Source organism: Peromyscus maniculatus, chromosome 10 (assembly GCF_049852395.1).
Source record: "Peromyscus maniculatus bairdii isolate BWxNUB_F1_BW_parent chromosome 10, HU_Pman_BW_mat_3.1, whole genome shotgun sequence".
NCBI lineage: Eukaryota > Metazoa > Chordata > Mammalia > Rodentia > Cricetidae > Peromyscus > Peromyscus maniculatus.
This window is the reverse complement of record NC_134861.1, coordinates 97,958,858-97,971,393: the sequence shown is the minus strand read 5'-3', so window position 1 is coordinate 97,971,393 and position 12,536 is coordinate 97,958,858. Positions and strand designations below refer to the sequence as shown.

At 41.3% G+C, this 12,536-nt stretch overlaps 2 protein-coding genes across 6 annotated transcripts in view; both read left to right on the top strand.

Moving 5' to 3' along the window:
- LOC102918786 (ATP-binding cassette sub-family G member 3-like) overlaps positions 1-12,536 on the top strand; it is a 184,310-nt gene that overhangs the window by 39,065 nt on the left and 132,709 nt on the right. The window lies entirely within an intron of this gene.
- LOC102923512 (ATP-binding cassette sub-family G member 3-like) overlaps positions 1-12,536 on the top strand; it is a 70,414-nt gene that overhangs the window by 39,114 nt on the left and 18,764 nt on the right. For all 5 annotated transcript variants that reach the window (XM_076546850.1, XM_076546851.1, XM_076546854.1 and 2 more), the window contains 3 exons: positions 2,533-2,615; positions 9,544-9,633; positions 11,033-11,157. In XM_076546850.1, coding sequence (XP_076402965.1) covers positions 2,533-2,615; positions 9,544-9,633; positions 11,033-11,157 — 298 coding nt within the window. The remainder of the gene's footprint in view (positions 1-2,532; positions 2,616-9,543; positions 9,634-11,032; positions 11,158-12,536) is intronic.

Genomic DNA, 12,536 nt, shown 5'->3' with positions numbered 1-12,536 from the left:
CTCTTCCCTGTCAGCTGACTGGGAACTGGGAGGAAGTGAGGTTCCACTTTTCTTTAAACCGGCTCTGTAACAAGGATCATCATGCCTCAAGATTTTCTATTATTTTGACATGAATGTCACACAGAAATGTGGTTCTTCCAGCTCACTGGGCCATCACTTATTCATTTATATTAATTTCATGATGTTGAGGAATCTGCTGTGTTAGTGTTTGATCCTGGGGCCTCAGCCATGAGAGGACAATCACTCTACCATGGACCTGCATCCCTGTCCCTGTGAACCAGAACTTATAGTCAGTTCTGCTGTTAGTGTGTTGTTATTTACTCTCAGGAATTTAGTTTCTCTTGAACACTGAAAGGTCGTGAGTGGTTGGCTATAATGAAACTACTTACTTCTTAACATGTGTGCTTCCCTTTTCATATTTCAATGTTGCTTCCTTCCCTGCATGTATGTGAATATTCTTACCATTTGAGTTATACTGTCAGTTGCTCCAGACACTTTTTGGTCTTTTCTTGGGTATTTATGTCATAAAAGAGGCATTTTTATATCCATTCTTTTTGGAAAAAAAGATTCAATACAACTGGAAAAAAGTGAGTTACATTCCATCAAATTGTGTTACTCATTGTTCAACAGTGAGGCAGTATGAGGTAAGAAGTGTGTGTTTGTGTGTGTGTGTGTGTGTGTGTGTGTGTGTGTTTGTGTGTGTGTGTGTGTGTGTGTGTGTGTGTGTGTGTGTGTTAGGAATGTTAGGAACTGAGGTCTAAATCTCTAAATCATTTATTTATTTATTTACTTATTTATTTATTCATTTATTTATTATGTATGGCTGTTTTGAGTGCATCTATATTTATGCATCATAGGCATGTCCATGGAGGCCAGCAGAAGACATCAGATCCTCTGAAACTGGAGTTACAGAAGGTTGTAGGGGCCATTTGGGTGCTGGGAACTGAATCTCAGGCCCTCTGCAAGAGCAGCTAGTGCTCTTAACTGATGAGCCTCATCTCTAAGTCCTAGTGTTTTGAGTTCTAATTTGTCAAGTTACGTGGTAGGATGCTTTCCCTTAGATCATAATATTCTACTTTTAAAACATCATCAGAGGAATAACAGAATCTTTTAAATAAGTTACAACATCATGTAGCCTTAATCCTTTGTTAAGTAAAGCACCTTTTAAAGCCATTTTAACCCCAAACCAAAGCAGTGCGGGTCCTTGTGACTGTCTGCACAGACTGACTGGACAGAGGTAGATGAGGGTCTGGAGGAGTTGGCAGCTTAGATGAGACTTGAGCACAGGCCGCTCTGGCTGAGGTTGATGGAGCAGCAGTGACAGAGATGAGGGGCAATGGGGCATCAGGTGACCAGAGGACGCTGTCTGAACACTGTGGTGACAGCAATAGTGCTCGTTCCCACACAGGCACAGACTTCCAGAGGTGACACAGGTGAGAACCAGCTTACCCCTTCTTAGCACACAAGATCCCACTGCCAGGAACTGGGTTGTGAGTCATTTTCAGTTTTGTTATTTGGTTTGCAGTTGAGGGGATCAGGGCTAGGTCTAGTGTCTGTTGTGCAGGGCTCTGCCACTGAGCTGTCCCCTGGCCTGGGGTGAACTTGTTTCTAACTAGAGTAAAGAAAGACGGAGTTCTTTAAACCCCTTGAAGTAGAAACTGCACATGTTCACTGCACCAGAGTTGAGGTCTCAGTTTAGGCGAACACTTTTGTCTCTTACTTTGGTTTGTCCCCTAACCTCCCCAGGTGCCTGCATTCTCTCCACCCTGTGTCATCCATGTTTCAGAACCTGAACTGAGCCCTTCACTGGCCGTTCCTGGTGGAGCACTGGGAGAAGTCTTAGCTTTTCCAGGGTCTGTATTTTCAGAGCCTCAGACTGCAGAGACCTTAATCTTCAGTTTAACATACAAGCAGTCTATTAACATGTGTGTTTCATATTCTTGCAGGGACTCTGCCCAAAATATAGTATTTCTCTCATTGGAGAGATGCAGCATGAATCTTAAAAGGTCTTATTAATAAAATCAAACCTGAGGCCAGTTATTGGGGTGAATGCTGGTAGATCAGATGCAGAACAAACCACAGCTCACCTTACCTGGCCAACTTCTCAGCTGATCTTGTTTCCTCGGAGTGGAAACCTCTGTATCCTCATGTCTGATTGGATCTCAGCTGAACTGTGCTGCTCAAAACCTAAAAGCTTAACTAGCCAAATGCTTCTAGTTTCTGGTCTAATATACCTTTATGCTTTCTACCACCACTCCCTGGGATTAAAGGCGTGATTCACTATGCTTGGCTGTATCCTTGAACACATGAATTTCTGCCTCTGAAATGCTAGGATTAAAGGTGTGAGTGCCACCATTTTCTAGCCTTTGTGGCTGTTCTGTCTCTGACCCCAGATACGTTTATTAGGGTGTACAATATTTTGGGGAACACAATACTACCACAGAGAGATCAGATCTTAAACAATGCACAATGTATAGAATACTTTCTATTCCTAATGGAAAGTTTTTCTTTTCCCCATTATCTTTTTGAAAGGCGATTATCACAATCATTCTGGCCGTGTTTGTGGGCATCGCTTTCTGTTTCCTAAGGAATGATTGTACTGAAGTCCAGACCAGGTATGCAAACTTGGATCCTAATTTTCCGAAAATGCCGACACTTTGTTCACGCTTATGTAAATCCATCAAGAATTGGAACTCATGGCATGAACCGCGTAATCATTTTATGATGTGATAGAGTGTGTTGGTACATTGAAGCCTGAGTGGACGAACTCACTTTTTCACATGTTTGTGTGTAGATAATATGAAACTATACACACTACACATTTCACATTTCAGCAGTTTTTGTGTATGGAGTAGCTTCATGTTATATGACTATCATCACACTCTAAATGTAGGACATTTTTTCATCTTCCCAAATGGAACCCGATAGCTCTGAAAGAAGACTCCACATACTGCCTACTCCCGATTCCTGGTATTAACCATTCTACTTTCTGTCATTGAATGTGACTAATATGGGAACCCTGAATTGGAGTCACACAATTATCTGTGTTTCCGTGTTTTTTGGGTTTTGTTCTTGTTTGTTTTGGCTGGCTTGTTTCCATTGGTCTAATGTCCTCAGGTTCATCAAAGTGTGGCATGTGTGTGGATTTCTTGGGCTCTGTAAGGCAGAATAATAGTCCAGGGTGTGTGTGCTGTGTTGCTTCCCATTCATCTGTGGCTAGAAATGTGGTTTGCTCTCACCTTTGAGTGCTATGAACCATGATGTTGAGTGTGCAATACATCTGTTTGAGCTCTGGACTTTCGCTCTTTAAGGTAGAAAGCTTGAGTTGCCAAATCATAGGTCATTGGGTTAATTGTTGGAGGAACTGCTATCCTGTCTCCAACTCCACTGTACTATTTTATATTTTCACCAGCACAACCCAAGGGCTCCAGCTGTCCACATCCTCACCTAAACTTGTGTTCTTTCTTGTTTTGAATAAGATATTTAAGAAAAAATAAATGATATTTCACTGGATGTTTTATGAAGTGACTGCAATTTCCCATTTTAAATATGAAAGTTTTCTTTTCATTCCAAATTATTTATTTCTTTAGTGTGTGTATATGTGTGGGCATGCATGTACTACAGAATACATGAGAAGGTCAGAGGACAGTTTACAAGAGCTGATCCCTCCACCACATGGGTTTCAGGATTGTCCTCAAGGTCATCAAGTTTGGCGGCAGTCATCTCACCTGCTGAACCATCTCACTGGCCCTCATTTTTCCTTGCTATTAAGTTACAGTGATTTTTGTTCCTGAGATGAGAATCCCAAACCAGATACATGATACATAGACATTTCATCTCTTCTGTGTATTGCCTTTTTATTCTGTTTATAATGCTCTTGGTACATAAATGTTTTAGTTTACCTATTTATTCTTCTTTTGTTTCTGTGATGCCAATTTTCTTGAACATATTTGGTTTGTTTGAATGTGACCGTAGGGTAATAGAATGGGACTCAGTTTTTCCTGACTTGTCTTATAGATGCCACCTTTGTGGTCCTTGTCTAATTTGAGCTATAATGTGGCTTTAAAGATATCCTTTCATGTTAAACTTTTTAAAATGACTATAGCATGTTCCAAACATAGTGTCTCATCAGAATAACAATTTTCAGAATTTTCACTGTAATTTATGTATGGCATAAAATTGTTTCCTCAACTGGGCCTCCTGCTTGACACCCATAGCCTCAGGGTACTTCCCAATAGCCAGAGAGGCTTGACAATTATGGAAATATGATTAAGAACTTCAGGAAGCTTCTCTTGAGACAGACAGACACACAGAGAGAAACAGAGACAGAGATATAGAGAAAGACAGATAGATGAGAGAGATAAAGAGAGACAGACAGTGAGGTGTTATATGTACAGATTTGTGTGGGGTGCACTCATGTGTATGTGAGTGTGTGCATGTGCATGTTGGTGAGCATGCATAAATCTGCATATGGAGGTCAGAGGTTGATGCCAGGTTTTCCTGATGACTCTACACTTTCTTTTTCCAGGCAGATCCCTCACTGGATCTAGAGCTCATTGACTTGGCCAGACTGGCTGGCTAATGAGCTGCAAGTATCCACCCTCTGTACCCTTCATCACTGGAGTTACAGATGAGAAGTACTGTGCCTGGGTACTTTTACATGTGTTGTAGGCATTTGAACTCAGGTCTTCATGGCTGCATGGCAGACCTGTTGCTGAATGGGCCATCTCCACAGCCCCACAAATCTGATTTGATGTGTGGAAAACACTGATTTAATTTTGAAGATAAGAACAAACATAAAAATCAGTTCTTCTATGAATTGTCTTCTGTATGGATGAGAAGTTAGTCTGCAGTGAGATGATTGTTACATCTATTTCCATCTGTCTTCTTTTCACCTTCCTGAAGGCCAAGGTCTGAATGCTTCCCAAATCTGCTAGTACTTGGTTTATGCCCTGTGTAGAGAGCACATCTTAACCCAGCAGAACACAGACAACAATATAAATGGTGTAGACACTGTCACAGGAAACATTCAGACACAAACTCCAAAAAACCTGATGTGGAAATTGTTGTGCCCATGTTGCTCGACCCCTAAGCAAGACCACCACAGAACCAATATCCGATGCAAGGACAAAGGGACTTATTAATAACACACAAGCCTGGGCGTGGTCTGTGTCCAACACACTGGCTAGCCAGGTGAAGGAGGATGGGCCTAAGCTTTCAGAGTGAAGGGTTTTTTAAAGGGAAAAGCCTCAAGCTACGAGGTACAAGCCTTTGTGTTTCAGGGTCATACTTTAGTTAAGAATATTTAACCAAGAGAAGACCTACAGAAGACAAAATACATTTGGAGACTCTGCCAGTACTATTGGAGACTTTGGTGGATTAAGCCTTTGTTTTAGCTTCATAGCTATTTCTTGGCCAGTAGACTACCCACCCTGGGCTGGGGGTTGCCTTGACCAGAGACCATAACTGGGTGTTTATGTCTCTGGAACTTGGTCCAGCTTTTATCTTGGTATTGTTAGAAATGAAGTTTTCTTTTTTCTTTTTCTTTGGTTTTTTTGAGACAGGGTTTCTCTGTGTAGCTTTGTGCCTTTCCTGGGACTCACTTGGTAGCCCAGGCTGGCCTTGAACTCACAGAGATCCGCCTGCCTCTGCCTCCGCTGGGATTAAAGGCGTGCGCCACCACCGCCCGGCTGAAGTTTTCCTTAAAATGGAGTTTGTCTTGCTCTCTCAGAAATGATCTTGGAAAAGGCAGATATAAAGAAGAGCTTTATTAGCTGTTTCTTCACACTCTTTTCAGAAATTGTGAAATGCTCTTAATTTATATTTTTCACTTCTGCTGCTACCAGTATTGTATAAGAAGTTGTACTGTGTGACAATGGCCTTTGTGTGTAGTTTATTTCAGTTGTCCTGATTAGTGGCTGATTCTTTTGGTTAGTGTACTGGTTAGTTTTTTTTGTCAACTTGGCAACAGCCAGAGTCATGTGGGAGAAGGAATCTTGATTAAGAAAACACATCTATCAGGTTGGCTTATAGGTAAGTCTGTGGTACATTTTTTTGATTAATGATGGATGTGGGAAGGGCCAGCCCACTGGTGGCAGAGCCACCTCTCGGCAGGTGGTTCTGAGTTGTATGAGGAAGCAGGCTGGCAAATCATGAGGTGCAAGCCAGTAAGGAGTCAGTCATAAGGAGCAAGCCAGTAAGGAACACCTCTCTGTGGCCTCAGCTTCTATCCCTGCTTCCAAGATCCTGCCTTGAATTCCTGTCTGACTTTCCTCGGGGATGGACTGTGACCTGGGATATGTAAGCCCCATAAATCCCATTCTCCACCAGTTGCTTTTGGTCATGGTGTTCATCATAGCAGCAGAAACCTAAGGAGGATAGTTCAAAACACTTCCTCAAGATCATCTATGAAATAAAGCTATTAAAATTTTCAGGGTCAATATCAATATTTACTTTATCAGTAATGTTCAGGAGGTCAGAGATGCTTCTCATGTTTGGATCTAGCAAAGCCTTTGTATTTTGTCTAACTGTACAACTAGGAGCTGGGTTTGAATTTTGTGGCATGTGAGCTCCTTTGACTCAACAGCATTATGGGGTTGAGGTGGCAGACAAACATTAAGGAGAAAGCGTTGAAAAACAATTGGGAACAGACATTTACCCTGTGCATGCTTACATGCCTATTTAAAAAAATTTACCCAATAAGCACGTGAAGTCTGATGTTCATTCCGGTGTTAGGCACAGTAACCAAGTTAAGGAATTTAACTGTCTGTCAACACATAAATGATAAAGAAAATGTCACTTATATGCTGCTTATTTTTAATATGGGAATTTATAACAATATGCATAGAATTGAAGATTTGAGGAATATCATGCCAAATAAGTAATGCAAACTCAGAAAGACAAACATGTTTCACTTACATGTGGATTATAAAGCAATTGACCTCCAGGCAGCATAGTGTACACTTTGCCAGGGCAGTGGGGAGTGAGGAGACACATATGGGCTGAGAGTGTAAAATCTGTTAAAAAGAAGTAAGATTTTTCTCCTTTGAGACGGATTGTACAAAAATATTAATACACATTTCAAAGTTCCTGAGACTACATTTCTAATGCATTACCTTTAAAATGATGTATATGTGTAGTGATGGATATTACCTAATTTAATTTGATATAATTATTTTACAGAATTGTTCATGAATCATATTAGTTTTATACCTTAAATGCATAGCTATATGTTGTCAATCTATGATAATATCTAAAAATTCAGATCAGAAAGTAGATGTAGTATGTATGGTTAACTATAACCAGGCCCATAAGGTTGCCTTTCTAAGTTCTTGGATTTGTTGATAAAACATATGAAAGTAAACACAGATGGAACTTGAGGACAATTCATTGGAAACAGAGAGAGGGAAAATGCCCTGAGCACCAGGTAACAGGTGTGAGGGGGAATGGAAGAGTGGAGAGTTGTGCATTCAGTAGAGTTAAGCCTTGAAAGCAAAACTGACTCATTAGGAGAAGAGGAGAAACCCAGCTCCTCCACTCAGTGTTTGGTCATGAAGTGCTCAGGTCCTATGCTCTGTGGTTGTTTATGGGGTGCTCAGGTCACGTCCTCTGCTCTTGTTTGTTCCTTTGAGGCAGGACCACAGTTGTGACCTGACAGGCCCAGAACTTGTCATGTAGCCCAGGCTGGCCTCAGTCTGCAGCATTCTTCGTGCCTCTGTCTCCAAGTCCAGGAGTTTGGAGGTCTTGCTTCCTGCCCTTCTCAGAGTCTTACTTGTTCAAATGTTTTTTTTTTCCAACCTTTTTCTTTAATCTGGCCTTTGGTAGATTATAAAATGGATTTTTTCTTTAATTTAGGAGGAACTAGTCTCCAACAAAGTGTCCCTCATCTGATCTGGACATCTAACCACCACTGTGTACCTAGATAAAGAGAGTCACTGACCTCTGACTGTCAGATGAGAAGGTGTTATGTAGCTGGCTGTTAGGACCCAATCATGCATCTGTCTAGAAGAACCTGACATGTGTGTCCAGGAAACAGATAACTGCAGAGGACCTTTTATTCCCGTCCTCCTGCTTACCATCCCCTATCACAGGAACACAAATTACATCTTCATAAATAAGCATGACTGAGTTGATTTTTGGAGCTCTTTGGAAACCAAGCAGGAAGTTGTTGACCTATTTTGTGGATAACCATCAAGTCTTTAAAGATGTTCCTACAGTCCATGTCTGTAGTAAACTGTTGAGTAGAGATTCCTTCCATTGTTTTATGTTTTCATTCTTACTCTTCTGTAAATCAGCACAGTCAACTAAATAGGAAAACTCCTTGGAATTTTATTAATCTTTGTGTTTCTTTCTTTATACATTAGGAATTATGCTTACCAACTTCGTTAGTTAAATTGGAGTGATGGGTTGGGCCTCCATGACTAAATATCACAGGCTCAGTGGATTTAAAAGCAAATGTGTCTCCACACTGCAGTATGAGAGTCTGAGGTGAGGATTGTCTCCCAGGCTCTTCCGGTCTGGCCACCTTTTTTCAACCCTCTGCTGGCAGACACTGCATTGCTGTTTCTTCCCATGATGAGGACACAGATGGGGCTCCACTCTCATCATTTCATCTAAAACCCATTTAATTACATACTCTAGGATCATTACATTAATGGTCATTATTCAATTGTTGGATTTCAGAGAACACACTTCATTTAATAGATAATGCTGTGGAGACAGAGAGGAAAAATAACTAATGAGACTCATACTTCCTGACCTTTTTAACCAGAACAGTTCTAAATTTTCCATCTTCCTTTTTTAAAAATACTTACTTTATTTGTATGTGTATGAGTGTTTGCCTACGTGTATGTCTGTGTACCATGTGTTTTCCTTGAGACCTCTGACTATCACAAAGAGGCATTGTTTCCTCTCTTAGTTTGGGTTACTATTGCTCTGATTAAGCACATGACAATAGGTCAAGTTTGGGAGGAAAGGGTTTATTCAGCTTACATTTCCACATTGTATTTCATTACTGAAGGAAGTCAGGACCAGAACTCAAACCAGGCAGGAATCTGCAGAGGCCATGGATGGGTGCTGCTTACAGGCTTGCTCCCCATGGCTTGCTTAGCCTCCTTTCTTAGAGAACTCAGGACCACCAGCTCAGGGATGCACCACCCACAGTGGGCTGAGCCCTTCCCCATCCATCAGTAATTAAGAAAATGCCTTACAACCGGATCTTAATCTTTCTCAGTTGAGGTTCCCTCCTTTCAGATAACCTTAGCTTGTGTTAAGTTGACATAAACCAGCTAGCACAGGCTCCCCTTGAACTCCAGTGACAGATGGTTGTGATCCACCATGTGGGTGCTGCCAACCAAACCTGGTCCTTTGCAAGAGCAACAAGCACTCTTTACTGCGGAGCCAAATCTCCAGCACTGATTTTTTTTTTTTTTTACAAATAAAAATCTGTGTAATATTATTTAATCTGCAGAACAAGATGTATTGGAAAGAAGACATCCCAATGTTGAATTTACTTTTGTTTTTGCCTCCATTCTGTCCTTGCAGAGCTGGCCTGCTCTTCGTGGTCACCATCTTCCAGACCATCACGAGTGTGTCTGCTGGGGAGCTCTTTGTGATTGACGAGGATCGCTTTCTGTGAGTAACCCCTGCTCCACAAGCAGGCATCAGGAGCAGGTGATCAATTGATTACATTTATCGTTAGGCCTAGAATGTTATCTCATGAATTACCAGTAATTCCCCCCTTTGTTGAAAATAAACAAATTGTGAAATTTTGTGTTTATCATGTGGTGTCATGATTTTTGAAGTATGTAAAGAGATTATTAATATTAACTGAAAAATGGATAGGAAACCAAGAGCAGAGGTGTCTGCTGCTCAGGGAAAGTTTCAAAATTTGGGTTAGATTGCTAGATATCAGTGCTATAGACAACGCAGTAGTAGGGGCCAAAAAATCACAGGAAATTCATGAGCCCCCAAAATAAAGATGTCAGGGGTTTCACAGAGTGTAAGTGTACAGGGTTCAGCAGCACATTGGGGTTGGAGAGGCACAGCTGCACAAGAATGAGAGTCTCCTCTTGATGGGGGCTGGAAAGAGCCAGACAGCAGCTGAATATAAAAGGGCTGTTCTTCTCCTGTGTTTTTCAAACAGGAAAGAACCTTTTTCTGATAGCCTGTGTTTAGGATTCACTTCTCTCAAACACGACCAAGATTTGTCTCCATGTACATGCCCAGGAGAGGAGTCATCAGAGAATTGAGGGCCTCACTCAGTAGTTATAGTGCTTGTGTGAAATCCTGTGTTAGATTCACAGTATCACAAAACATGAGCATGGCTGTATTCCTGTAATCTCAGCACTTGGGGCCAAAGTAGAGGCAGGAGGATGGTCATTCTTGGCTGTATATGGAATTTAAGTTCAGCCTGCGCTGGTGAGTCTGTCTCACAAAACAAAAAACCAGAGATGAAAAGAAGACACTGGGAGTGGAAGAGCTTGGGATTTGGAAGGATGAGGAAGGGAAAGGATTAGGTTTGGTATCTGGTAAAGATTCTTCTTTGTAAAGAGAGATTATTGAAGGAATACATCTGTCCTAAAGTGAGAAGGATGTAGTGTCCTGAAGCTGCACTGTGACCTCAGAGTGACAGTGTCACCTTCTTCATGAGAACTGGAGGAGAGAAGTCTCCATGACCACTGTCTGAGGTGAGGTAGGAATGAGCTGCTCCTCAGGGAGCCAGCTTCAGATGGGCAGAGACTCTGAGGAGAGAGGGCACACTGGGCTGTTTCCCTGGAGCGGCTGTAGTATGACCACAGTGGGCATAACAGGGGAGAGTTCTCTGATGGGGAGAATCCTAGTGAGAATGTCATCAGGATGCTGGCCTAGGGATGCTGGTCCCTAAGATGGGGACGTGTATGGGAGTCACATGGAACACAGGGGACACTGTCCTGTTAGGCTCCCTGTCAAGGCAGAAGTCAGTTTAGCCAGCATCAAAACTGTGCCTTCTGGACTAATCTAAGGATGGATAATGTGATTTTTGTCTCTATAGACATGAGCATACCAGTGGATACTACAGAGTGTCACCATATTTCCTTGGGAAATTGCTGGCTGAGCTGGTACCCAGGAGGCTATTGCCAAGTATTTTATTTACTGCTATAGTATTCAGCATAGCAAGTAAGTGACAAAGGAAGAGAGTGTGTCGTTACTCTTGGGTGAGAGTGTTCTTGTTTGTACAACTGTGGCAAGTCTAAAGTAGAAAAGCATAAGTAGAAAAGCACATCTCCAGTGTGTGCCATCTAAAGCAGGTGTTCATGTAAGGAAAGTCTCCAAGACTTGTTCATAAAATACTACAAAAGCTTTTATGAAACTGAATTTACTAGAGATTCTGTGCATTATAATGAATGTAGAAATAGTGTAACCACTTGAAGCAGTGGCAATGGAGCAAGATCAATTATTAGATATCTATCCCTAGGAATTGTAAAAGATTTATTTTTCCTTTGTGTGTTTGCTTTTGTGTGTGTGTGTGTGTGTGTGTGTGTGTGTGTGTGTGTGTGTGTTTGTATGCACACACTAAATGCATGCAGTGCCTGGTGAGGTCAGAAGAGGACATCAGATCCCCTTGAACTGGAGTTACAGGATGTGAGCCGCCATGTGGGTGCTGGGAATGGAATCCAGGGCTTCTGAGATAACAGCACATGCTTTTAATCAGTGAGCCATCTTTCCAGCCCAGCTGTATATTTTCTCTGTGTTTCTGTGTAAGTGTCTTTATATGTAAATCAAATATGGAGAAGTGAATAACATCTTACAGAACTTAAATGTATACAGTGTCTTATGCTACCTAATTTCAGAAAGAGAGAGGATAGTGAGTTTGAAGTTTGTTGAAATTATATAATATAGTTATATGAAATATATGCACAGATTCATTTGTGCATATGGTTAAGCTTCACTCTAGACTTATTGTTCAGAATTTCTGTACTTTTAACACATATGCACACACACACACACACACACACACTCTCTCTCTCACACATTAAGGTAAGCAATGATAAAGCTTAGGCTTTGTTTTATAAGAGATTTATTATTCAGAACCAGTCATTTAGGTCATGGGATGGCTATGGGAAATGTGCTTGTCCTGCAAGCCTGACAACCTGAATTTGATCCTCAGAATCCACATTGGAAGATAGAATTACTCCAGAAAGTTGTCCTTCAACTCTACATGCATACCATGGCACATGTACACCATGGTACATGCACATCATGAACATGCACATCATGATACATGCACATCATGATACATACACACCATGATAAATGCACACCCATAATGACAAATATACTATACACACTATGATAATCATAACAATAACTTTTAAAACCTTTAGACATGGAATGTAGCTCCCCCAGACTCTAACTGTGCCCTTGGGACTATTATAAAAACATAGGACTGTGCATAATCCATAGCATTAACTCTATAAAGATTACAAATCAGCTTGTGGAACCCATTGCCTTCCTGCATAGCAGTTACATGGTGACTTCCTAGAGAAAACTACTGC